General features: G+C 34.4%; 4 protein-coding genes and 1 non-coding gene across 6 annotated transcripts; 3 read left to right on the top strand and 2 right to left on the bottom strand.

Annotated features, from left to right (window-relative positions):
* LOC120142209 (histone H4) lies at nucleotides 1–27,831 on the top strand. 2 transcript variants are annotated; one of them, XM_039156956.1, is made up of 3 exons: nucleotides 1–387; nucleotides 16,556–16,568; nucleotides 27,819–27,831. In XM_039156956.1, the coding sequence occupies exon 1, from the start codon at nucleotides 66–68 to the stop codon at nucleotides 375–377; it is 312 nt and encodes a 103-aa protein (XP_039012887.1). In that variant the 5' UTR covers nucleotides 1–65; the 3' UTR covers nucleotides 378–387; nucleotides 16,556–16,568; nucleotides 27,819–27,831. The 2 variants fall into 2 exon arrangements, with proteins under 2 accessions (XP_039012887.1, XP_039012888.1); XM_039156957.1 differs by lacking the exons at nucleotides 16,556–16,568; nucleotides 27,819–27,831 and adding exons at nucleotides 2,447–2,452; nucleotides 18,844–18,855.
* On the top strand, nucleotides 2,036–2,473 carry LOC120142135. The gene has a single exon (XM_039156877.1). It carries the CDS (start codon nucleotides 2,036–2,038, stop codon nucleotides 2,471–2,473), a length of 438 nt encoding a protein of 145 aa, XP_039012808.1.
* On the bottom strand, nucleotides 9,849–12,529 carry LOC120142207 (receptor-like protein kinase HERK 1). The gene has a single exon (XM_039156954.1). The coding sequence runs from the start codon at nucleotides 12,433–12,435 to the stop codon at nucleotides 9,940–9,942; it is 2,496 nt and encodes an 831-aa protein (XP_039012885.1). The 5' UTR covers nucleotides 12,436–12,529; the 3' UTR covers nucleotides 9,849–9,939.
* Nucleotides 19,417–24,937, top strand: LOC120142208 (probable NOT transcription complex subunit VIP2). The gene is made up of 14 exons (XM_039156955.1): nucleotides 19,417–19,493; nucleotides 20,450–20,552; nucleotides 21,077–21,185; nucleotides 21,260–21,438; nucleotides 21,632–22,013; nucleotides 22,317–22,526; nucleotides 22,609–22,704; nucleotides 22,955–23,043; nucleotides 23,235–23,426; nucleotides 23,828–24,253; nucleotides 24,357–24,409; nucleotides 24,495–24,536; nucleotides 24,622–24,766; nucleotides 24,871–24,937. Exons 2-14 carry the CDS (start codon nucleotides 20,535–20,537, stop codon nucleotides 24,928–24,930), a joined length of 2,001 nt encoding a protein of 666 aa, XP_039012886.1. The 5' UTR covers nucleotides 19,417–19,493; nucleotides 20,450–20,534; the 3' UTR covers nucleotides 24,931–24,937.
* Nucleotides 21,105–21,185, bottom strand: LOC120142268. Its single transcript, XR_005517831.1, has one exon. It is a non-coding gene; the product is annotated as a small nucleolar RNA snoR35 (small nucleolar RNA).
* Nucleotides 27,832–27,927: the final 96 nt, after the last annotated feature.

Raw genomic sequence — 27,927 nt, 5'->3', positions numbered from 1 at the left:
TGCTGAAATCCTCAAATCTCATTGTCTCCATAAAAATTCTCTGAAATCTCCATTTAGCATTCAAAATGTCAGGAAGAGGAAAGGGCGGCAAGGGATTGGGAAAGGGAGGAGCGAAGCGCCACCGTAAGGTCCTCCGTGATAACATCCAGGGAATCACGAAGCCTGCAATTCGTCGTTTGGCTCGAAGGGGAGGAGTCAAGCGTATAAGCGGCTTAATATACGAGGAAACCCGTGGTGTTTTGAAGATCTTCTTGGAGAACGTGATTCGGGATGCCGTCACCTACACCGAACACGCGAGGAGAAAGACTGTTACTGCTATGGATGTGGTTTATGCGCTGAAGAGGCAGGGCAGGACTTTGTACGGGTTTGGGGGTTAGATGATTTAGGGTGATGTTTGGGGGTAATTTGAATTCTTAATGTTAAAAATGTTTTGAGCCTACGGCCAGGGGTTGTATTTAGGGGGATTTTATTGGGATTATTCTGAATTTATATGTTCGTACCAGTTTATGCTCTTCTGTGATTTGTAATTCATGCTTCGAATTGCAGATTTCAATGAAATTCCAACTTCATATCGTTAAGTTTAATTTTTTTTTTCATTTGTTTTGTACAAGTTTATTTTTTTTTCTGGTTTATTGTCATGATGGTGAGATTGAAAGGGTCAAATTTTGATTTTGCTTTAGAAGTTATAATTTTAATTAGTTGAAGTTGTAACATTCATAATTACTCTTATTAAAAGTGTACTAACTGCATGCTTCCAAGTATCCTCATTGCGTCCGAACTATAATTCATATTTTTCTGGTGTCTTAAGGAAATCACAGTAGATAAGGCCCAATTGCAACCTAGAGTAACTTAAGGGTCGAGACTTCTCTCCTGGTAACATACAGAAAAACCCACATTGGCATTTATTTGTTGCTTAATTAACTTAAAAAAAACTGAGATTTTATTAAATAAATAATAAAGTAGAATAAAGATAATACAATCCTAACATAAAAATTAAGTGTGAAAAAATAAAACCAACAATCTTTTTTGAATATATACTTCATCTTCAACAATAAACTCTTTGTCTCTAGTCGAACTTAGATATAATATTGATGAAAGTATGTGGATTTAGATAAACGGTTGCAAAAAGAGATCTACTATGAAAGATTGTTGATCTTATAATACGAAATATTAAACTATCATAACAATTGTTAGAGAAAATAATAACATAAAAACAGAGGAACAAACGTGCAATGAAAGTAAATGGAAATCAAACTATTCAAAAATATGTGAAAAAATCAAAATAGTAATGATTATTTAGATTTGAATCAAAAGAAAAAATAAAAATGATAAGAAAAACAACAACACTTAAATTACCGTCTCTTGCGATAATTTAAAAGAAAAACTAGATAATCACTGTAAAAAAAAACTAAGGTATTCCTATAAACTTTTCTTACATGTTAATTAAATTTGAACCAATCTTTACCATCTGCTTGTTGAATGGTACTATATTATTCTGATTAGAGCTAAGCTAGGTTCACAGTTTGATCATCGACTCAGAACATACATTCCTAAGATGTTTTTAGGCCTAAAGTTTCAACATGACAGGATCCACCATTAATTACCTCTATCATTGCTTACCAAAATAAATAAATAAATAAATCTCAAATGACAACGACTCATAATTCTCATTTAGTTTGCCTCAAACGTCTCGATTTTCAAAAATATTGGAAGCACACAAACATCAAATATGGAAGATTTTATTATTACTTGTTTGCCAACATATATAACAATCAAGTTATACAGGTTTTTATTGACAAATATATCCAAAATCCGAATTACTTGGATTGTCAGGACAGACCCAAAATGACAATATCGCTTTCTTCCATGCATACACTCACCAGGTAATGCCAACTCATTGCATTTTTCATTAGAAAAAGGAAATCAATTTATAACTCTCCTATACGAAAATTTCTCCCTTATATATCTCTTCAGGATCTTTCATTTGAAGCAGCCTTTCACTCTTTCTATAAACCCTGATTCCTACATACACCTAATGGCCTCAACCTGTATTTCAACCTGCATCGATGACACTAAGGTCTCAATCAGGCCAACCTACGCGAACCTCTACAAGTGGCCGGAATCAGACGCCGAGTTTGTCAGGTCACTGAGATCCAACGGCAGTAGCCGAGGCGGCCCTGCACATCCCACCATTGTTGACAGCATTTCTTGTAGGCAAATGTACCTGAGGAGCTACACGTTTCATAGGAGCGATGATGATGATCAAACCCAGCCTGAAAAAACAAAATGTTTTGGCAGATTTCATAAAGAAAAGGTGAAGAGTCCTAGAAGTAAAAACATGTCCAAAACTGTTCCCAACAAGTGTGTGGCGCTCAGAAGGGCCAAATCAGTCTCTTGTCCCGCCCTATTGGCCATATTCCGTCGGCTTTTGCTCTGCACCACCAAGTTTGATGTGGCTGATCATGGAGGTTGAACACTATTTTTATCAGTTTCAGCCCTCAAGGCTTCCTTTCTTTTGTTTCTTTTTAATAACTTTCTAACAGTTTAATCAGTTTGATAGGCTCCTCCCCCCAATCAGGATATGCTAATGGTAAAATTGCAGAGAGCATTCTTATCAACGATTGGCTTTATATTTATATTCTGGTTGCAAAGAAATCATCATATGTAAAATTTATCCATTTCCGCCATTATAATTATTTGTCAAATCCATACTCATTGAGTGATTGTGGTTTTAGTGATAAAATGAAATGTTATTCTTAATAAAGGATTCGGATTCAAATACATGTGTTTGTAAAATATGTGTACATTCTCATTAACTCATAAAAATTCTAAACATATATTATCTTATAATCATTTTATACTAATAAAAAAATAAAAAACACTATTGGCCAAGCTAAGCGCAGCAGGCAGAAGCATGCACAGGCTTACAACAGCCAGTTCAATTCCATGTTTATCTCGCCACTTTGTGCCTAATGATTTGTTTATTTCCCATTATTTAATTCAATAATGGGCTTCACTAAGCTAGAAAAAAGATGATATAAGCTCTATAGGGCATGAAATTTTCTTTGACTAATTGCAGTTCTTAAAATAGGTTTGACTAGCGGGTTTAAAATTATTTTTTAGGGTAAACACACATATTAATAATATAAAATTTTTATATGGTTGGACACAAATAAAATTTTAAGGTGAATACATGTCAACCCTAAATAAAACATACGTCCATAATCCACCATTCGGTTTGAGGTTGACCTTAACTATGGAATAAACAATTTTGAAAACTATTTTTAAGTGCAAATGGGGACCAAAAGAGAGTATTGGTACTTACAAAGCAAATTTTATTGGGTTGATCTATAATGATGTATGATGCTAAAACATCACTGGAAATTAGTGTGAAGAGCCTAAAGTAGGTAAACTAATAGTATTATAATATTTCTATATTTTAACTGCCTAAAGAACAGATTAGTTATTACAAGATCTCCAGGGATTTGCCGATGGCGTTAACACTTTTTTTCCTCAATATTGTGGGACATACAACAGAAAAAAAAAATAGCAAATACTATGATGACTTAGACATTATTGCAATTTCTTCTGGTGATGATGAGAGTAGGTTAACTGTTGAGGACAATATTTCCTAAGAAAATAAATGAAAATAAATTGACAGCTCGTGTATCTTATCTTATTTTATGTTATATTTATCGTTTTTATATCGTGATTATCAAATCTAACTATGGGTTAAGTTTTATAGAGAAGTGCCGTAAAAAACTTAAAGCTAAACATAATGTCATCAATTCGAAGTCTTTGAGTTAGTTCTCATATGCCCATTTCTAGCCTACAATAGTCCCAAGGCTGGGCTAGATCAATAAATATTGATGGAAAATGATGTGCATGTGCATTCATGCTCCCCCATCATTCATTGCTGCTGGTGCAATCTGTTTTAATAATGTTGTTTGAGTGTTCTTTCAATAAAGAGAAAATTCATCTCATTTGCTTGCGTTGGTCTGAGTACTTGAGTTCCTTGCAACAAAAGTACGAAATTTATCAGCAAATTTCAAAAACAAGATTCTTATCCGATAACTCAGCTCTGGTTTTTGGGTTTGTCCCGTGTACCAAAACCAGGAAACTCGATAACAATCACACTGCAATTTACGGTTGCAGATATTATTGTGTAGAAGAACCAATTGCAGAGAGGATGAACAATGTTTAATAAAAAAATGCAACTTTTCTTTATGCAAAAGTCATCAAATATCACTCAAATGGACGGAGCCAAAACTAAATATTGTCAAGAGCTGAAATATTGGACTATTTAAAAAAATATAAAGACTTATTAAATATTTAGACTCAAAATTCAACATGAACTAAGCAACCTTAATGATTAAGGGATTGTTGTTATCCTTGATGTCTCAAGTTCGTGTTGCGGAAGACGGCTATCGGATAGAGCAAAATCGCAACTGATAATTTGAGAAAATAAAAAATAGAGAAAAAGAGACGCAAAATTTACGTGGAAAACCCCTAAATAATATAGGGTAAAAACCACGGACAACGGTAGAAGAATTTCACTATGAGAAAATAGGAATTGCAACATCTCTCGATCTACCAAAGAGAAAACAATAATAATTCTCTCTTGATAAAAAGGAGAAAACAACTCTCAAGAAACTCTCTAAATTCTCTCTAGTATTGGAAGAAAGCTAGAATGCTTTGGGATGGTTTTGAAGCTAAATGAGCTAGGGTATTTATAGTTGAAGCTTAAGGACTAATTTATAAATACCCTAAATTATAATTACTAAAAAAGAGATTTAACCATTGTCCAAATTCAATCAAAAATTTCGGTGCATTAATTATGCCACCGAAAGTTGTTTTGGCCATGTGGCCAACTTGGCTTTTTCAACAATCTCCCACTTGAAGATTTGATTGGAACAATCATATCTTCACACCATTCTTTCTACTTTGTACCATCATGTTGCTTACGTCTCTAACAGGCCACAAAAGGATCGACATCGAGTAAATGTATCAGCATTTACCGCCTTTGTCATGAAATCTGCTATGTTGTCTTTGGTATGGATCTTCTGCATATCTACCGTCCCTTCTTCCACATTTTCACTAATGAAATGGTACTGAACTCGTATGTGTTTTGTCCTTGAATGAAATGCTGGATTCCTTGCTAGATGCAAGGCGCTTTGACTGTCACAAAATAGAGAGACATACTCTTGATTGTATCCAAGCTCCTCCAATAGCATCTTCAACCAAATTGCTTCTTTGCTGGCTTGTGTAGCTGCTACATATTCTGCTTCTGTTATGGACGTAGCCACAACTTACTGCAATTTTGAAACCCACCTTACAGCTCCACCAGCAATTTTGAACACATATCTTGTAGTAGATTTGCTTTTATCCAAATCCCTTGCATAGTTAGAATCTACATACCCATTGATTAGTAAGTTTGATCCTCCGTAACATAATGCAATATTTGAGGCCCCTTTGATGTATCTCAAGATCCTCTTTACTGTATTCCAATGCTCTTTTCCTGAATTCGCCATGTACCGACTAACCACTCCCACTGCTTGTGCAATGTCTGGTCTTGTGCAATGTCTGGTCTTGTGCATATCATAGCGAACATTAAACTTCCCAGTGCCGATGCATACGGTACTCGAGACATCTCCATCCTCTCTTCTTCAATTCTAGGACTCATATTGGAGGATAATCTGAAGTTAATAGGAATAGGGGTAGAAATTGGCTTACAATCTTGCATGTTGAACCGTGAAAAGATCTTCTTCAAGTAATTCTTTTGTGAAAGCTAAATCTTCCTATTACTTCTGTCTCGGTGAATTTGCATCCCTAAAATCTTGTTTGCTGATCCTAAGTCCTTCATTTTATATTCCCTAGCCAGTTGTGCCTTTAATTCTTCAATATGATCTTTATTGAGTCCTGCAACCAACATGTCATCCACATACAACAATAATATAACAAAATCGTTATCACCAGACCTCTTGAAATAAGCACAAGGGTCTACATTAAGTCTGTTGTATCCAAGGCACATAATGAAGGAATCAAATCTCTTATACCAATACCTCGGCGCCTGTTTTAAACCGTACAGAGATTTGTTCAACCTGCAAACCAAGTTCTTCTTTTCGTCTTCTTCAAAACCTTCAGGCAGGAGCATATAAATCTCTTCTTCAAAATTTCCATGAAGAAAAGCTGTTTTAACATCTAGCTGCTCTAGATGTAAATTCAATGTAGCACACATTTCCAAGACTACTCGAACTGTTGTTAGTCGAACCACAGGAGAAAATATTTCATTGAAATCAATACCTTCTTTTTGAGCATATCCTTTGACCACCAGTCTTGCACGATATCTCTCAACTTGATCGTCACCATTTCGCTTGATTTTGAAGACCCAATTGTTACCAATTGGCTTCCTTTCTTGTGGTAGTGGCACAAGGTCTCATGTATTATTTTTATGAAGGGCTTCAATTTCTTCTTGCATTGCCATAATCCATAGTGAAGCATCTGAGCTGTTTATTGTCTCCTGGTATGTTGATGGCTCACCGTCCTCTGTTAAAAGACAGTATGCAATATTACCTTCTATAACATAATCTGAGTGCCAATTGGGACGTATTCTCACACGATATAATTGACGAGTTGTTGGAGCTTCAGAACTCTCTGGTTCTTGTTCATCATGTGCTGGTTCTGCTTCAGAAGAATCTCCTTGTTCAAACTCATTTTCCACATGTATCTGTGTAGTCTTTGACTTTTCAGCGCTACCATCTTCTTCTTTTCTTTGTAGCTTATCTTCTACAAAGATAACGACCCTACTAATGATAACTTTGCGGGCAGTGGGATCCCACAAACGATACCCCTTTACACTATCAGCATACCCCAAGAATTTGCATTTCCTGGATTTTTGATTCAGCTTTGAAATTTCTTGGGAGTTGTACATCACGTAAACAATACTTCCAAATATATGGAGGTTTGAATAATCAGCTGGTTTACCAGTCCACATCTCCATTGATGTCTTCAGCTCTATTGCAGTTGATGAAGCTCGATTCACCAAATAACAGGCGGTATTGACTACTTCTGCCCAGAATGATTTTTCTAGGCCTACAACTCTCAATATTGCTCTTGTTCTTTCTAACAAGGTTCTGTTCATCCACTCTGCCACTCCATTTTGTTGAGGAGTGTCGCCACTGTAAACTGTCTTTTGATGCCTTCTTTATTGCAAAAGTCATCAAATTCTTCACTTGTGTATTCTCCTCTATTATCTGTTCTGAAACACTTGATCTTATTTCCAGAATCAAGTTTCACCCGCGCTTTGAAGTTTTTAAAAGTGGAAAACACGTCTGACTTCTTTTTAATAGGATACACCCAACATCTCCTGGAGTAGTCATCAATAAATGAGACAAAGTATTTTGCCCGGCCTAGGGATGTAACTGGTGCTTGCCATACGTTTTAATGAACCAATTGTAGAACACTTTTGCCTCTAGAATTTGACGTGTTGAATTTCAACCGGTGCTGCTTACTTGTTATGCAATGCTCACACAAAGGCAGTGATACCTTTATTAAGCCTGGAATTAGCTTTTGCTTCACAAGGACTTTCATTCCTTGTTCTGACATGTGTCCAAGTTTATGATATCATAGCATTGCAGAATCTGAACTACATGAGGCAACAGAGGCTTCTGCTTCTAGCAAAGTCTCTCCTTCAACATGTACAAGTTTGCTGCTATCTTTTCGCCTTTCAACACCACAAGTGCTCCACGGAACACCTTCATGATTTCTTGAGGCATGATCTCTAAGGCATGATCATTGCAATTATACACAGATCCTCCTGAGACAAGTTCATAATGATGTAAACATTCTCTAATTGAGGTCATGTGATATGTTGCTCCCGAATCAATGAGCCATATATCTGCAAATCTTTTTTCTGCCTTCCAAGGTGGTTGACGCTTCACAACATAGAGCATCTCCATCATCTGAAGTGTTTACGGTATTGCCTTGTGGATTGGAGTTTTTATTTAGACTCCAACAATCCTTCTTCAAGTTACCTTTCTTTCCACAGTTGTAGTACTTTAAATTCTTCTTGCTTCTCGACTTCGATCTACCATGTTTGTGATTGCTGCTTTGGCCACGTTCTGTTGATCTCCCTCTCATCGTTGTCAAGGCTTCTGCTTGTTGCAGATTTACTTGTCTGTCTTCCTTGTTCTTGCGCCGATTTTCTTCTTGTAGAACACCAGTTGCAACGACATCGAAGACTAGACTGGTGGCATTACTATTTGTCAAGTTGATGATGAGTTGATCATACGAATCAGGTAGACTTTGAAGTAGAAGTTCAACACGTTCTTGTTCTCCTATTTTACAGCTTAAGGATGTAAGCTGAGAAAATAAAGTGTTTAGTGTATTTAGTGCTCCGTCACTGAAGTAGATTCTGGCATATGGAGAGTGTACAATTTCCTCTTAAGGAAAATTTTATTGTGCAACGATGTGGTCTCGTACAATTTGGTGAGATGATCCCATATCTCCTTAGTTGTCTTCTTCTCCTCGATGCTTGACAATACTTCATCTTTTAATGCTAGATGAAAGTTTGCCATAGCATTCCCGTCCATTTTGATCCATTTGTTGTCATCTGTGAAATCCACCGGCCTTTCACTGATAGCTGCTAAACAACCGTCTTTCCTCAGGATGGCCTTCATTTTCAATTTCCACAATGAGAAATTTCTCCCATTGAACTTTTCAATATCAAATTTCGTTGCCATAGCTTCTAGATAGCTCCCACTATTTCACTATCGTGAATAGTTCTCTGGAACCTTCAAAGAATGAGTAATACCTTCTTACTTTCTTATGTTGGAGGATCCACCTTTTGGTGGCAACCACAAAGACAATAAGAAGATATTACACACTCAAATCTGGCTTGGATACCAATTGTTGCGGAAGACGGCTATCGGATAGAGCAAAAGCGCAACTGATAATTTTAGAAAATAAAAAAATAGAGAAAAAAAGACACAAAATTTACGTGGAAAACCCCTAAATAATATAGGGTAAAAACCACGGGCAACGATAGAAGAATTTCACTATGAGAAAATAGGAATTACAACCTCTCTCGATCTACCAAGGAGAAAACAATGATAATTCTCTCTTGATAAAAAGGAGAAAACAACTCTCAAGAAACTCTCTAAATTCTCTCTAGTATTGGAAGAAAGCTAGAATGCTTTGGGATGGTTTTGAAGCTAAATGAGCTAGGGTATTTATAGTTGAAGTTTAAGGACTAATTTATAAATACTCTAAATTATAATGACTAAAAAAGAGATTTAACCATTGTCCAAATTCAACCAAAAATTTCGGTGCATTAATTATGCCACCGCCATGTGGCTAACTTGGCTTTTTCAACAGTTCGAGCACTGTATGAGCGTTCATTGTTAAATAATTGAGAGTCTTGTACATATATTACCTTGTATTCACCCTAGATTTATAAAAAAAGAAAAGAAAAATTCAAAATTCACAAGATAACACTTAATTTGTGTAATATTAAGACTTACAATGACCTAAATTGTTATTAGACCAACAAATTTGAGAACAAGGGGTTATCCTTCTTTAGTTCAGTTTTACTTGATTAAATATTTAATAATTTTTTATATTTTTTAATTTAAATATTTATTTTTATATGAACTAAAATACTATTAGACAAAAATTATATTAAATATATAAATTTAACAGGGTCGGGCCCCTTTGGTCCCTCACTATGCTCCGCCCCTCATCACACATTTGAGTTATTTAGAGCAGTTGTCTGTATGATGAATGATGACAAACCAAAGAAACCAAATTATGGTAAGGGATGACGAGCTGACATACTACCATTACCAATGAAAAAAAAGGAATTTGTGTCGGATAAGATATAACCATGTGAGTATTGTCGAAAGAGAAGTTTAATTCAATGGATTTTTGGTCTCGTTCGAATCATCTTCCTTCGGACTTCACAAGCTGTGAGAACACTTTACTCATTGAAACACCCGAGAGGTCATCCGCACTTGACACCTCAAACTGTGGTGAACCATTGGGATCAAGTTGACTGAAATTGTTGATCTGTGGAGGAAGCTCCCCGATCATGTTTGTACTGTTTTCGTCGGGATCACCTTGAACAACGGCCTCCTGAAGTTGAAGAGCATACTCCAGGTTCCATAGAACATCTCCCATGGAGGGCCTGTCAACACCAAAATCAGCTAAACACTTCTCAGCTGTTTCTCCAAACTTCCTGAGCGAATCAGGCCTGATGTTTCCTTTGAGATTAGGATCAATTATTTGCTCCAACTGTCCTTTCTTCTGCCATTTCATTGCCCATTCAGCTAGATTTACCATTTCCCTTGGAAGTGTGGGATCGATCACTGGTCTTGCACAAAGAACTTCGAACAAAACCACACCAAATGAATACACATCGGATTTCTCGGTCAGTTGTTGCCTTCTGAAATATTCGGGATCCAAGTATCCAAAACTTCCTTTAACTGCCGTACTGACATGGGTCTGATCAAGTTCAGGTCCTGTCTTTGACAGTCCAAAATCAGCAACTTTAGTCATGAGATTCTCATCAAGTAAGATATTTGCCGACTTCACATCACGATGGATAACCGCTTTTGCATAGCCTGTGTGAAGGTAATGGAGTCCTCTAGCTGCTCCAATGCATATTTCAAGCCTTTGTTTCCAGCTTAAACTAGGATGACCTGAGCCATAGAGATGATTCTTGAGCGTCCCGTTCTCCATGTATTCATAGATCAAAATCATCTCATTCTTTTCATCACAATAACCTATCAACGAAACCAGATGTCGGTGACGAAACTGTGATAGCATCTCGATTTCAGTCTGGAACTCAGCAAGTCCTTGTTGGGACTGTGGATTTCCCCTTTTAACAGCAACTTTTGTACTATCATTGAGTTCTCCCTTGAACACCTTACCGAATCCTCCGATCCCAATAACCCAACTCTCATCAAAGTTGTTTGTGGCTTCTTGAACAGCCAGAAAAGGAACATGATAGCTCATATTAGAATTGAGACTGACGGTCGTACCCTTGGAGTATTTGCTCCCCATGTTGTGGGAAGTTCCTCCATTAATAGAGAAAGGAACCCATGTCTTCGATAATCTCTGGCGTGCCAGTCGTCTTCGTTTTCTACACAACATAAAGAGAACTCCAGCCAACAACAATCCAGCAGCCACCCCAACGCTAACACCTACAATAGCACCAACTTTCTTCTTTGAACTTGAACTAGAACTGTTGATGGTTCCCAAGCCAGAAAGGCTGCCATCAGAGTTGTTCATTTTCAGGATTTCAAGCCCATTAAGTATAGCATCTGGATATGTGCCGTGTAAATTCGAAGGGCCGATGCTTACTTGAAGCTTATTGCTAGTAGCTGACTTTGTGACATAGTCCATATAATATGCAGCAGCCAAAACGTTAACCAAATATGTACTCAGATCAAGGTCTCCAACAACCATCGAGGAGTCGATAAAAACGTTGAAATACAATTGGTTAAGAGCTTCGCTGACAATATCACAAAAGTGAAATCTAACAAAGTACTGAAATCCAGGATCGACGTCGAATTCCCAAGTCACATTGAAGTTGCTGGTGGAATCATTCACGGAGTTCATCCTGGTGCAGGTACCATAGACCGAATTTGGAGCGATCTCTTCTGTCGAACCACCATCAACATACTTAACAGCTCTGATATTTGATATACTTAAGGCAAGGTTCTTTCCTACAAGGAAACGCTGGTCAGGCACCCATGTTCGCCAAAGAGTATCATTCTTGAAGGAGACAGTAGATCCCCCCATATTCACCCGAGCTACCGTCTGTAGCGCCTGCCACGTTAGGCCTTGGAATCCCACTGAAGATTGAACGGTCCGGGCGGTGTCCGGGATGAGCTGATCAGGGGCTGAAACAACTTCTAGGGCATTTATAAAAGCAAATGAATTCTCTGAAGGACTGAATGTGATGGCAAGGCTATTGAAAATTACATTAACAGAAAATTCTTTGACCATAAGAGATTGAACACTGAAACTACTGAGAAGAACATGGTTGTCCGTGGAAACATCGAACTTCGCCATACTCATATTGTAACTAGAATAAACAAATGGATAGAAATAAAGGCGAATCCAGTGTCTTCCAGGCCGACTGATTGAAAATGTGTACTTAGAAATACCAGTAAAGATTCTTGCCGTTTGATAGAGCGACGAATCATCAGAGGAGGTGACAGATTTTGAAGTGTTTCCAAGAACATTATCAGGGGAAGAAAGGAGCTTTGAGGCTAACTTATCGGCTATGAAAACACGATCTCCCACTGCAGTATTAGTAGGTGATCCACAATCAATTAGGTAATTGTCTGCAGGTGTAAACCCTCTAGCAAACAATGCTAAACACAAGATTGAAGAAACCCAGAACAGAGCTTCAAATACTTTACAACCCATCCTTTCAAAATCCAGAAATTAACTGGACAATAAAGGCTGGTTCTTTTTTGCTCTTAATAGGAGTTGAAACCCTGAGTGAAAAATAAAATATTTTAAGCACGTATATTGGAATCTGACAGAGTTCCAATTGGAGTTCAAATTACAGATAAAAACTGCACAAATCTCGCAAGGCACAAGCTGGTTTGAACTGGGTGACAACCTTAGACATTGACAGATTCCTAGATATTTTTTTATTGTCGTTTCATGTTCATAAATAATAATAAATGAATGAGAAACCAAAATGAATAAATTAAACAGGAAATTAACTGTCAAAAGGTGCTGAAAACAGAAATGAAAATAAGCAGGAGAAAGAAAAAAAATAACTTTTTAGATTCCAGTTTCAAGTTTGGTAAATCAATGTTGGGTAAAAGTTTTTCTTTTTTCTTTTTCTGTTATAAGGAAATAAATATAATGAATATAAAGAGAAAAGAGCATTTTTTTTTGTCAAAAGATAAGGGCTACTTTAAAGCTTGGAAATTTATGGAGAAAGGTTGTTTTTTGTTCTTGGCTCTAATGGTGGTGTGGCTAAAATAAAGTTTTAAACTTCCAAATAATGGAAAGGTTGGTTGGGTTTCTTAAAGGGTGACTAGGAAAGGCAATGCCTTACACTTTAGTGGGTTGATCATTGATGTCACTAATTTTTAGTATGAAATAATCATAATTTAATGGGCAAACAAGTGAAGATATTATTCTTATTACACACATTCTAACATATAATTATTTAGCATACATATCAATCAATCAAACATTCAATATCCCTACACTATATCATAATCATACCATAGTTTTTGTATCGAAGAATGTTTCCATTTGCCCAGTAATGAATTTGTTTCCTAATCGTTCATATATAACATATTGTTATTTATTAATTATGAGGTCTCCACTTAATGCTTGTGCCACTAAGATTGTATAAGATCACCATTAAGATAAAATGATATAATGATAAATAAATGAAAATTTAATATACTTCAATGATAAAGTCTTATAAATCTGACTATGTAATATATATATATATATATGGCCATCTTGGTGTAGCAATTGTTTCATATTCACAACATTTTAATAACAAAATTACTTATGCGACAAATATACGTGCTCGCTATTTGGGTAGTAATTTAAATCGTTTTCATTTTAAAGAATAATTAGATAGTTTTACGAAGTTAGTATTTTCCTAAAAGAATTTATATAAGAAAACTAGTACTCTAATTTTATTATTTAATATAGTAATTTTATTTTTGTACAAATAAATAAATTTATTGATTTTTTATAAATATAGATATTAATGTAAAACAAAATACTCCTATTAATATTGCTTAGTAAATAATAAATCCCATGAATTAAAATAATTTATTGTATAGTTTAATTTATTATTTTAGATATAAATTCATTTAAATTAATGTAATCGAAAAAAATGAATGTTGTTTTAAAAAATGAAAAGACTTTCTTTTATAAGGAAAATAGAGAGGAAAAACTTTTTTTTTCTATAAAAGGAAGTATTTCATTTCCATTTTTCTTATAAAAACGTCATATAATTCATAAATAAATCTAACTTTTTATTAGTTTAAATAAATTTATTTTGATTGATATAAACGTAAAGATAGACTTAGGGGCTGTTTGTTTGGCTCTGAATGGAATCATTCAACGCTAAATGCTGAATCGTTCAGCATTTAGCGTATTTATTTCTCACCTCTGAATGATTCAGTGATGAATGATTCAACATCAAAGTACATTTTGAATGATTCAGAGTCATTATCAAATATTATATCACATTCAGAGCTAATTCATACAGAGTCTCTGAATCATTCAATATTTGAATCATTTAACGCTTAATTATTCGAAAGTAAACAAACAACCCCTTATTTTTTACGAAGAAAACTTTCTTTTATAAGAAAAGTAGAAGAAAAAAAAGTTCAAAGGAAAAGTGGTGGTTGAAAATACTCTCCATGTTTTTTAAATGGTAAATTATACGCTCAGTATTTAAATTATTAATTTTATTCCATTTTGGTACTCAATGTTTTTTAAAATTATACCCAACATTTAATTTATGTTTTATTTCGATACCATGTTGTTGAAATTTTAATAGAATTGTTGACGTGCAATTTTTTTATCTTTTAATAATGATGTGATATTACCTTATGTTGACACGTCAACATCATTATTAAGTTTTTAACGACGGGTACCAAAATGAAATCTAAACTAAACATTTTATATGATTTTTTTTTAAAGTTTGAGTGTCAAAACAAAATAAAAATAATAGATTAAGTACTAAACATGTAGTCACCTTTTTTTCAATCTCTAATATTATTTTTAAAAGATATTATTCTTTACGTTATTCAATTGTATTCTTGACTTAATTTAATTATTTTTCTTCAAAATCTCATGCATGTTTTCCTTCAAAATAACAAATATGAAATCATTCTACGTGCACACCATCTATCAGAGGAATAATAATTTATTAAAAAGGAGTTAAATAAAAAAATTGCAAAGAGCGAAGAAAAATGATACTACTCAGAAAAGTTGTTGATAGGCTGGCCGGTGACAGATGGACCGACTTAAGTTAAACACGTAATATTTAATAGTTAATTAGCCGGTCACCTCTCGTGTTTGTTAATTAATGACGTTGAGCCTATAAGGCAGGCATGTGCCCAGCAAACTGAATAATCCACCAAGTTATGCTCCTTTCTATAAAAACTATACTGTAATCAAATATTACATGCATAAATTATTGAACTAAATCAAATAAACATATCAATAGCATTAAAAAAAATCAATACATACATAACTTTAAAATTTAATATAAAATTAAAGCTAATTATAATATATACATTTTTCTGATAAATAAAGTTGAATTCGTTAAGAGGTTCTCCTCTCAATTTTTTTATATAATAATATTTTAGTTTTCTTAATTTAAATATTAATTAAATAAGATATTTGTCATTAAGAAAATTATGGCTGGTGAAGCTTCGTTGTGGGTGACTTGGTTAAGGAGTTACATGTCAATACTAACGAGTTTTGGTCTGTTGTTGTTAAACCAACTATGAGCTGGAGTTTAAAACAAATTCTAAAATTGAGGACTAAAGATTCCTCTATTTTGTCTTCTCATACTCCAAATGTTAGTATTATCTGGAACGAGATTAGAGTTAAAAATCATAAAGTTTAATGGCAATCTTTACTTTGGTTCCCTCATCTCATTCCTAAGCATAGCCTTATAGCCTGGATGGCTTTTGTAACATCCCAAATTACGCGTTAATGATTAAATTGTAAAATTTTGAAATTTGGGGATAAAAGTAGAATAGTTGAATAGTTAAATGATTTATTTGGGGAAATTTCCTGAAAGTTGTTAGTAATTATCCAAAGAATTAAAGGGCAAAATGGTCATTTGCAAAGGAGAAATAATTAAAATTTTAGATGGGTTTATATTAACCCACGTGGAAGAGGAAATGAAGGCAAAAATTTGTTCATGAATTCTCTTTCTCTTATTCTCCTTGTTTTCCTCTTCTTCACGGTGGCTTTGGCTATAAAGGTAAGTTTCCTCATTAGTTGATTATTTGTTCAATTAAAGATTGGGTTTTGATCCTTAGATGATAATTAAGCTTAAAGAAAGCTTAATTTATCTTATAATCAAAAGATAAAGAAGTTATGAAAGATTAAAGGAAATGGGTTTTTAAGAGAATTTCTGTAAAATAGTTGATAACTTGAATTTGAAGTTAAATTCGACTTGTCATCAGCTTAATTAAGAGATATGAAGTGATAGAATTGAAATTAGAACATATTGAAAATTTGGGTATGATTATTGATTCCATATGAAAGATGGGATTTTGAGGTTTAAGATGACATAAATGGATATAAATTAGTTTAAGTATGTATATTTGAGTTAATAATAGAAAAGGGAATGAAACATGGAGAACTTAAGTTGATATAGTGATTTTTTGTGCATGAACAGTGATTTTCTGGGCTTGAATGAAAAATTCCAGATTACGCAGGGGGTACTGATTCCCCCCTGGGGGTATCGATTCCCCCTAATGGAAAAATAGAATTTTGGTTCATTAAACCGGCTTAAGTTATTAACAACAAGTTTAAGGTTTAGGCTTCTAGTAATTGTTTTGAAATGTTATATTTATGTAGATATTGAGCCTAAACAAGTTTCGGAATAATCAAAGGATTAAGATCGAATCAAAGCAAGCCTAAGGTGAGTGCAAATTAATTTGTACCTATGTTATTGAACGAACATTGTCTTGCGATGAGCCAGTAATGGAGTTACTATGGTAAGAAGTAACTTCTAAAATATTATGGAATTCTTATATGTGCATGAGTACATGAAAATAGGTATATGTTATTATATGTGACATGATCTACATGATTACATGAATATGCAATATGTGATACATATGGTATATGGCAAAATTTAAGAAATATGTGATCACAAGAGCAATGAAATGAATATATGTATATGTCTATAGAGTAAGTGCATTTTTACATGTGATTTATGTGAGTACATGTATGTGTGATATATATATATATATGTATATATATGAACATAAGTAAACAAGACATGACATATGTGCTCACATAAGAACATGAGAAATAAAAGGAGCTATGTAATAAGAAGATATGAGTTTATGTGATATAAAAGTGTATATGTGAAATGACATAATAAGTGATAAAACCGTGAGCCTATATGAATATATGACATGAATATGATATATGTGATGTATGTGAAGCATATGAGAACAAGAGATGACAATGATTTACATGTCATATGAACACAAGAGAAGTGTTATAAGCAAAGTGGCATATGATTATAAAATCATATGAAAAGTGACATGTGCATGTGAATGTGTGAAATGATATAAATGATAATGCCCATGTTATGTGATATGAGAGCTAGTGGTATAATTGGCATGCCAAGAGTCGAGGGTTTACCTATGTCTTTCGGGACATATGGACAATATTTTACCTAGGTTCTTCGAGACCTATGGACAGTTGTCGAGGTTCTTTATGACCTCTGGATAGGTCATTCGGGACAATTATACGAGCTGTGGTGACAGCATAATAGTGCACAACCTCAATGTACTCACATACCTTAAGTTCTCACTGGTGTACATGGGCTAATAAAGAGATTAAACAAATATACTGAATGTGATATGTTTATGTGATTTGTTATATGGAATAAATTACATGATTCATGTATTGGTTATATGAAAATATATATGTTTGTAGTTATATGAACTGTATTACATGAATTATATGATGTTAAGTGTATTTCTTTATGAAATGGTATATGATGTGTAAATATGATAAGTATATGATTATATGATAAAAGGTATTAATGATAATAATAGGATAATGACAAGAAAGAAGATAATCATATATGTACATGTGTGCATTTGATATATGAAATATTTTATGGTTTTATTATATGTTTTATATGCCTCGCTAAGTCAACGACTTAGCGTGTGATTGTTTCACGCGTAGGTTCTGAAAAAGGGGAAGAATGATAAAAGTTAAGCAAGACAGGTCAGTTTCTCATTTCCAAAGATCAGATCAGAAAAAAAGTTAATAGTATGTATTTTGTAATACTTATAGTGGTTGGCATGTAAACAAAGATTTGAATCCGATATGTTTTAATCGGTTGTGTAAAATCATATGATTGAATTTTGTAATGTTTTAAATGTGTATATGTGAATGGTAATTTTATACGGATGAAACCTTAGATTTTTATGAATTTATACATATTTTTCGACAGTACTGTAGCAGTGTATCAGTTCTCTGTAGCAGGGGAATCGGTTCCCCTATGACAATCTGGAAAATTTTAACATCCGGTACTGTAGTAGGGTACTGTTCACTAATGTTCCTACGGTACTGTTCACTGCTCATACCATATTTTACTGTTCATAAACATATATTTTCTTAAATTGGTTATAACAAATATGATTCAACAATATATTATTGTATTTTCTTAATATAAATTCAAATTTTCTGATATTTTGTAAGAATATCGTTTTTAAAAGTCAATGTGACATCTCAAATTCATATTCGGGTCGGATACGGGTTGGGGTGTTATAGCTTTTCTTGACCGTCTTCCTACGAAAGAAAGGCTTCATAAAATGGGGTTGTTAATGACAGAAACTGTATTTTTTGTGCTGCTGCTATAGAAACCAGAGACCACATTTTCTTTGAGTGCACGGTTGCTTCCTCCCTATGGTCTGCTATTTTTTCTCTTAATGGATTACGGTTTAGACTTACTTCTTGGGATGCTCTCTTTGATTGGGCTGCTGCGTGTTGGAAGGATAAATCCCTACTAACTAACATTATGAAAGTTGCATCTAATGCCTTGATTTACACTATATGGAATGAAATAAACATGAGGCTTTTTCAAAGTCATTCTTCTACTGTTGAAGAAATGTTCAATGTTATAAAGGAATTGGTTGGTCTTCATCTAAGGGGTAGAAATATTAGTAGATTAGACTATGTTAATATTAATCTTTGTAACCAATAGGGTATAGTTTGATGGCTTGATTGCCTTTCTTTTTTAGGGTGCTTCTTGTATATCTTACTTTATTGTTTTGTAGCAGTTAACTGCTCTTGGGTAATAAAATTTTGATTATCTAAAAAAAAAGATATTTGTCTCTTTCAATTTTGTAGATTAGAACCCTTGATATAACATTTGTCTCACTAAGTGCATCTAGTTAAAGTTGAGAAAAGACAATAATTAAGTGGTTATAAGTATATTTTACCCTAAAACTAATATGATTAGGCTTTTAAAAAGGGGCTCAAAATATTTGGATTGGGCCATATTTTCCCGAAGGCAAAACATTTGTCTTCAATAGCATATGCGACGACGTATTTTATTTCTTCCTGCTCGCCCATCTCTTTTGGGCTTCCTTTTCACTCATTCCGTTCAGGGCAAACTCAGATAAACTGGAACCAAGCAGAAACGCAAAAACTCTCGCTATTTGGCTCAGCTCACCGAAAATAGAGAAAATTAAAGCTCTCTCGCTCGTTGATATACTTTTCAGGTTCTTTTCACTATTTCCTGGGTTTCGATCTTGACTTGTCCGAGTTCGTTATCCAATCGCACTAATTTTTTTTTGGCTGAAATTCGATCTTATGAGTTTTCTTGTTTGATGTTTCTGTTTGATTACTGAGAAACCGTGGAAAACGTGGAGGGACGATCGATTAGCTCAACTGAACTGACCTGAATAGTAGTTTATTTTTTCCATTCATTTCTTTTATAATTATTGAAAACTTAGTTGTTGGAAACGAAATTTATAGCTCCACAGAGAATATCCGATTTGTAGTTGTCTTTCCCTTTCTCCACATTTCCTCTTCAATGAAATACGGAAGATTAGTTTGTTTAAGATGATACTGAATCAATTACACTGAGTATTTCTGTTTTTCTTTTGCTCTCGTCTTTTAGCCTAAAATCTTTTGCATTATCATGTCTGATGCGAATTTGGTTTTGTTTTATTGATGTTATTTGGAAGGTTTGTCAAAGGATTGTAGTATTTTCTTGCTTTGCAAAATTTCCTTCTTTTGAATACTGTGAAATGGTTTCAGGGCCCAAAGTTTTTGAATTAATTCCTTATGGTTTTCCCCGCTTATAAAACTTCATAAATAGTATGACATGCTACATTGTAATATTTTTCTTGTTTTTTTATGCATCGGTTGTCATTTAATTTGAGAAAATACGGTATGCAATCTTTAATTGGAAGTGGAAAATGGAACGTGGAAAAAGATAGTGGCATGTAGCGAAATGCGATGTTGATAAGCTTAGGTGGACATCATTTTCTTGGTGCCATTTATTGGAAGTCAATGAAAATAAGTTTTAGTTTACTGTTGTTCAACATGCGTGAAGTGTTTTGGGTCTGTTTTACTAGTAACTTTGGGTTTGGTTCAGCATCTTCTGAATGTACACAGGTAACCTCCTTACCTTTCTGGGGTTAGCTTCTCACAACTATTTTGTCCCTTTCAGGCTATAAATACTGTAGCAGCTTCTCAAATCTGGTTTGCTTCTCAACGAGGAATGGTTCTTTGCATGACCTGTTGACACTTATAAAATGTCGGGGTTACTAAATGTATTATTACTTGAACTGAGAACAGTTTATTTGGAGTCGCAATCTTGTTTACGGACTTCCCTTTTTAGTTTGTCTAAATGAAATATGTATCTTTTGTAGGTCCATTTAGTTGTTTTAGCAGATAATAACCTGACCTATATTTTCGTGTTTGTAGAAGCAACATATTGGATTCTGTTGCCTCTATTTTTGCGCATATGTGTATGTGCTTCCCCATATCAGTACGTTCTGGCATACTGGTTTTAGGAACTTAGGGTACAAATGTATTGATTATAGGTCAATGATGCACCACTAAAAGTTAATTGGTTCGAAATATTAGTAATTATGGATCATTAATGATGGAATGTTTGGAAATATTCTTCCTTTTATCGTCTACTGTCTTTTTAATCGAAATTTAAAATCAAATTTGGATGTGTCACGTGATTCATGTCTGCTGTCAATATTGTTTTTCTGTTTGATTATTGTTTTTATTTTTGTATTACATGTCTGTCTATTAACTGAGAATTATAATGTGTATCTGGTTGCAGTCTTCTATCAATGGATCAGCAACAAATCTTCAAGACAGTAGTGGACGTTCTTTTGCAACATCTTTCTCTGGTCAGTCTGGTGCAGCCTCTCCTGTTTTCCATCATGCTGGTGGGTATATTTTACTGGATTTCCACACAACTAAGTTCTTCGAAACTCATGCAATTGTATTGTTTGTTTTGCAGGCAATATTCAGGGCTTGCATAATATTCATGGTAGCTTTAATGTTCCCAACATGCCTGGTACACTCACATCAAGAAACTCAACATTAAGTAATGTTCCAACTGTTGGGGTTCAACAACCTACTGGGAGCCTATCTGGTGGAAGATTTGCATCAAATAATCTTCCTGTTGCTCTTTCTCAGGTGCCTATAATATTCCCATCATACTGTGATTTGACTTCCTATGATTGCTGCAGCAGAAGTTATTTATGTTTCCTTCACCCTTCATGCATGTCTTTGGGACAAAAACAAATAAAAAATGAAAATCAATAGGAAGGAATAGAATCTTACATTCTTGTAACATGTACTTCATTTTCTTATGAATGTCATTTTACAGTTATCTCATGGCAGCTCCCACATACATTCAGGAGTAACAAATAGGGGAGGTATTAGTGTTGTAGGAAACCCTGGATTTAGTAGTAACACAAATGGAGTTGGCGGTTCTATTCCTGGGATTCTCCCTTCCTCTGCTGCAATTGGTAACCGCAATGCTGTCCCAGGATTGGGAGTATCCCCAATTTTGGGAAATGCAGGTCCTAGGATAACGAGTTCTATAGGAAACATGGTTGGTGGGGGAAACATTGGGAGGAGTATAAGCTCTGCTGGTGGATTTTCTGTACCTGGTCTTGCATCTCGTCTGAATTTAAGTGCCAATAGTGGATCTGGAAGTTTAAGCCTGCAGGGACAGAATCGGGTGATGAGTGGTATGCTTCCTCAGGGTATGTTACCTTGAACAATTACGCCTAGATTTTGTTGTTTGCTTGTGTTGCTAGCTGTTGTTGCCCTTGAGTACAAATGAATATGATGACCATAATTTTTTGTTAATTTACCACCTCTCATGCTCTATTTAGCTTTTACTGGTCATTTCCAATTATTAGAATTTAGTTTGATTCCTATTCTTTGTTGATCCTGAATACATGTTTTATATTTATGGAATGTTAACTTTTATATGATAGAATATACATCCTGTAGATTTACTAATTTAGCTGGAGTTGTTCACATGGATAACATTTTCTATACAGGATCTCAGATGATTTCGATGTTAGGCAATTCTTATCCTACTACTGGAGGTCCTCTTTCCCAGAGCCATGTCCAAGCTGTGAACAACCTTAGCTCAATGGGAATGTTGAATGATGTGAACAAAAATGACAATTCTCCTTTTGACATAAATAATGATTTCCCTCAGCTGACAAGTCGTCCTAGTTCTGCTGGAGGGCCTCAAGGACAATTGGGTAACAGAAGGAAGAGATTTCTGATTCTTTGTTTTTCCTTTTTCTGCTTTTGGAGTCCTAATATTTCAAGTTCAACTTGCAGGTTCATTGAGAAAACAAGGTCTTAGTCCCATTGTTCAACAAAACCAAGAGTTTAGCATTCAAAACGAAGATTTCCCTGCTTTACCAGGATTTAAAGGTGCACAAATATTCTTTGATCTGATTTTGATTTAATGCATATTACTTTCTCGTTAACAAAAATAAATGTATTTCTTTCTCACTTTTTAGACCAGCTTTAAGTTATATCTATATATAACTTGATTTTTCTAGTATATTTTGTTTCTGAAAACTATAAACTGTTCTGTGCATTTAATATCTTCATTCTTATGATGCTGATTGTTTTTAAACCATTAATCATGATCTTGACCATGTTATTAGATATTATATAGGTGGTAATGCTGATTATGCGATGGATATGCACCAGAAAGAACAACTTCATGACAATACCATGTCGATGATGCAATCTCAACACTTTTCTGTGAGTTACATTTGCATAATTGAGAATTTATGGTTTATTTTCTTATTCATATATGACTTTTAAAGTAATTGCATGCTTTATTTACTGTGAGTTATTTATTTCCTTTTCATCTTCTAGAAAAGTATGTTTTGTCATCTTCATGATGTATGTATTTTGAGAATTCATCTAATACTTCTGTGCAATTTTCATAGATGGGGAGATCTGCAGGATTTAACTTGGGTGGATCCTATTCATCCCATCTCCCACAGCAGCAACAGCAACAGCAACATGCTCCTTCAGCCAGTGGTAGCGGTGCCTCCTTTTCACCTGTAAACAACCAAGATCTTCTCCATTTACATGGCTTGGATATTTTCCCATCTTCACATTCGAGCTACCACTCACAGGTATGGTAATCTGGTGCTGTAAATGGTTGCTTGCAAATGTAATCAAGTAGTTATCATGAGGTAGAAGGATATATATATATAGATCTTTTCCTCCAATGGAACTTGGGAGAAGAGATTAATTACTAATTTTAAAATCCATATTTGAGTGTGTTTTAGCAGCTGTATTGAATTGAGATTCACTGTCAGTCAAGTTGGAAGAATGTGAAATTTGCCTCTTCCTTTTTTCTTATAACAGCATGCGAAAAGAAGTATAGATTGAAAGTTGAAGAAATTGATTTGACTTCCTTAGGATGGACGTATTTCATTCATTCATTCAGTCATTAGATTTGTGCATCAATGTTTTCTTCTTATTCGATAGATGGTAGAATGACTTCTAACATTTTCTTTCATCTTTCTTTCAGAACAGTGGACCACCTGGGATTGGGCTAGGAATTCTAAATTCATCTAATAATACGGTTTCTGGTATGGGTTATGACCAGCTCATCCATCAATATCAGCAACACCAAAACCAGTCGCAGTTTCGTCTTCCACAGATATCAGCTTTGAATCAGTCATTTAGGGAACCCGGCCTTAAATCAATGCAGGCTATGCAGTCTAATCCCGACCCATTTGGGTTACTTGGTTTGCTAAGTGTAATAAAGATGACTGATCCTGATCTAACTTCCCTTGCTCTTGGAATTGATCTGACAACACTTGGGCTAAATTTGAATTCATCGGAAAATCTTCACAAGACTTTTGGTTCTCCATGGTCTGATGAACCAGCTAAGGGTGACCCAGAGTTCACCGTGCCACAATGTTATTATGCTAAACAACCACCTGCTTTACATGTGAGCTGTTTTCACTTTTGTATTTTGGTTACTCCTTAGTGCAATTGTCTCGATTAGTGAATTGCCTGTATTTCCGAACTCTGATTTCCTTCGATGCATGCAGCAAGGTTATTTTTCAAAGTTCACAGTGGACACATTGTTCTATATATTTTACAGGTGTTTATTTTAACATTCGTTGCTTCTCTATTGTTTATTTTAAGATTTTATTTTAGTTATCTGAACTTCTCTGTCTCTAGTACAGCATGCCAAAAGACGAAGCTCAGTTATACGCTGCAAATGAACTGTAAGCTCTCAACTGAACGAATTGTGTGGGAATCCTTATGCTTTTTATTCTTTCCAGCCCTCATTTGAACACCTCTTATTGGCAGTTATAATAGAGGCTGGTTTTACCACAAGGAGCACCGAATGTGGTTCATGAGGGTTCCCAATGTTGAGCCACTAGTGAAGACAACCACATATGAGAGAGGTTCTTATCACTGTTTCGATCCGAAATCATTTGAAACAATCCGCAAGGTCAGAACTACAATATTCATAATTCATTACTATGGTGCTCTTTTGTTTTTTACTGTTATTCACGAGTCTAGTTGCTGAATGCCGACTATAAATTTTATTTGCAGGATAATTTTGTTGTCCATTACGAGTATGTGGAAAAGAGACCAGCTTTACCTCAACATTAACAAGGTTGCTTTTCTTCTTCCCCTCATAAAGCTGAAGTATGTATTTTGTAACTCATTCATTAGGATACCCAGTTTTCAGCATTTAGTGTATTTGTCTCTGTCGATTCGATTGCAATGACCAGCTGTTTGACCTGTGTTATGTTAAAGGTATATGTAATGAATAAAAGTCAAAATAAAAGTAATGAAAGAGAACTTCAATAAAGTAGTTGCAGGCGATACTGGTTTTAAGACGATGCCTTTACAAATTTGTTGCATGGCAATAGTACCATTAATGCCATTCTAGTAAAGACTAGTCATTCTATAATAATGTGGTTGGAGTTATTAAGTCTTAAACTATGGAGTATATAAATACAAAATATTTCAAATGCAGTATGTCCAAAGTACATAAATACAAAATATTTAATCTTGATCTAGATGATGGTCGTTAAATAAAATTGAGTATAGTTTTACAATGTACACATAATACAAAATGAAAATTAACTTGTTTTTGAATGATGTAGTTACAATTGTTTATATCGATATGCTTACAGCCGAATAAACTTATTTAAGGCTCGTTATCTTTTTCTTTTCATGTCATATGCACACTTAGATTAAAACTTTTAAAGAATCTTCTTTCATTTTTATATCTTATAAGCAATATATTTAAATTTTAAAAAATAATTTGTTTTTCAATAGCCTCGAAACTTTTCATCTTTGATTCAGAAGCCAACTTCTAAGGCATGCACCATCTGCATATAATAGGGGTAAGAAAAAAAACTTCTTTGGTCAATGGATCAACCTCCTTCCTCCAAGTGACTCCATAATCAAACCTTTACATTGCTCCTGTTATCTACTCTGATTTGTTCCACATAAGGAGGCATCATAACACAATCCCCAACTGCCAAAGAAATTCATACTTCTACTCTCGGCTATCACAAATTATAAATTTTTAATGCCTATATATATGCCCGTAGAATACACCCATATGCATATGGATGTATATTCAATCCCTTCCGTCAACATATTCACATCTTTCAAATGAATGTATATAGATCAATTAAACCCAATAAAAAGTGAAGGCCGACTTCAAAACAACCAAGCATCGAGTTCATAATCATCAAAACAAATTGCATGTTAGAAAAGTTGTAAATGTATTCGCAGGTATAAGAAACATTGTATCTTTGACATATTTGTTGAGACTCTGATGGTATAAGAATCGAGTCTTGTTTGGATAGATCTTATTTTTGTAACTGAAGCTCTGGTTTGTGGTAGGAAAGCTCAAATCTTTATTTTTATAGTTGAATTTTAATTTATTTTAATCTTAAATTGATTATGAGACAAAAATAAAAGAGACAATTATTTGAACATTTTAAGTATGTAACATGGAAAAAGAAATAATGTGAATTATTTTAATTGAATAAGACTATAATGAGATTAAATACAAGGTAAAACCTTGCATGAAAAAGAAACAAGGAATTAATTTTAACTTGAAAGGAAAAAAATCTAATGAAAAATAAGAATCAAACTTATAGTATAGCACGGACATGCAAAACAAAAGGGAAAACTATAAGGCATTTCATGAACCAACATTGTATCTAATGAAAAAAAAATTCCTATGTATTCTAATTTAAATATTTATTTTTACAACAACCAAAATACTATTAGACCAAAATTATATCGAATATACTAAATTTTTAATAGGGATCGGCCCTTTTGGGCTCCTCAGAGCTCCACCCCTAACATCAATATAAGTTATAAGACATTTCGTGATAAATCAAACTACGATTAAATACTTAAGAATCTATAGTCATAGAAACTTAACTTGTTTCACTGTATAAAGTGGAATAGTATTTAAGAAAAGATGCATAGCAGTCAAGAACGTCGAAGCACCATATAAAAAAAGAATGGTCGATTGTTTTAGTCAAAGGAAACAAGACTCTAACATTATTTTCTCATTTTTTTTGAAAAATTGGCCGATAAAGGCCACGTGTAAGCCATATGCCCTCTGCATTAAGCTCTGGTTAATCTTTTATTTTATAACTTTTTAGTGCACAATAATATCTAAGAGGCATAACAAAGTTGAAGCTTGGTTCATTGCCGGTGCAGTATCCAGGGTCCTTTTGACCTCTAGAATTATTTATAGTTCGTATTGTAATGCTTTGGTGGAGAAGATTATTTGTAGGACTAGGGTTGGGTAACTCGTGGTCTATCTTATGCTGGTCGTTTGTAACTTATCAAATCTGTCATTTTAGAATTGTAAAATTTTTGGAGTCGGGTTTTCTTCTTTCCAGTGAGAGTGTTATAAAGAATTGGACAATTATGCGGGTCATTCCTCTAGAAAGGTAAGGAAGGTGACTCGAGGGGTGCTCGGGTTAGTTGAGAGCTTGTTTGTTATCCAAAGGAGGAAGGGGTTTAGTGATCAAAGAGTTGTTATCCTAGAATATGGCTTGTATGATGCGTAATCACTGACAACTTTTGATTCGGGTAAACTCTTTATAGGTGGCTTGGGTGCAAGCTTACGTGTTGAAGGAGGTATGTGTTTGGCGAATTCAGCCTCGTCAGGGGCAAGGTTGGGCATGGAAAAAATTACTTAAGCTTAGAGATACGTTGTTTAGTATTGGGATCCTATCGGGCCTTATAAGGCGAAGAATGCTTGGGAGTTGCTAAGGAGAAAACAAGATAAAGTGGGATGTCATAATGTGATTCGAGGTAGTGGAACTATCTCGACATGAATTCATCTATTGGTTGGTAACCGACTACCAGCTAAAGTGAACATGATATCTTGGAGGTAGTGATAATTTGATTTTGTTTTATGATTTTGTGAAGAAGGTTTGGGGCTTGGTGCTACAGGTAGGTGAGTGGAATATGCAGGTCACGTCGTGACTTGAGATGATGCAGTGGGTTCAAAGCAATGGGAGTGATAAGGCTTTGCAACATGTTATTAGAATTACTTGAACATCTCTTGTTTATTTTGTGTGGCAAGAAAGAAATGGTAGGTTGCATGAGAAGAAGCTTAGA

The sequence above is a fragment of the Hibiscus syriacus genome, unplaced genomic scaffold, assembly GCF_006381635.1.
Source record: "Hibiscus syriacus cultivar Baekdansim isolate YM2019G1 unplaced genomic scaffold, ASM638163v2 tig00110819_pilon, whole genome shotgun sequence".
NCBI lineage: Eukaryota > Viridiplantae > Streptophyta > Magnoliopsida > Malvales > Malvaceae > Hibiscus > Hibiscus syriacus.
This window is presented reverse-complemented; position numbering and strand designations above follow the sequence as displayed.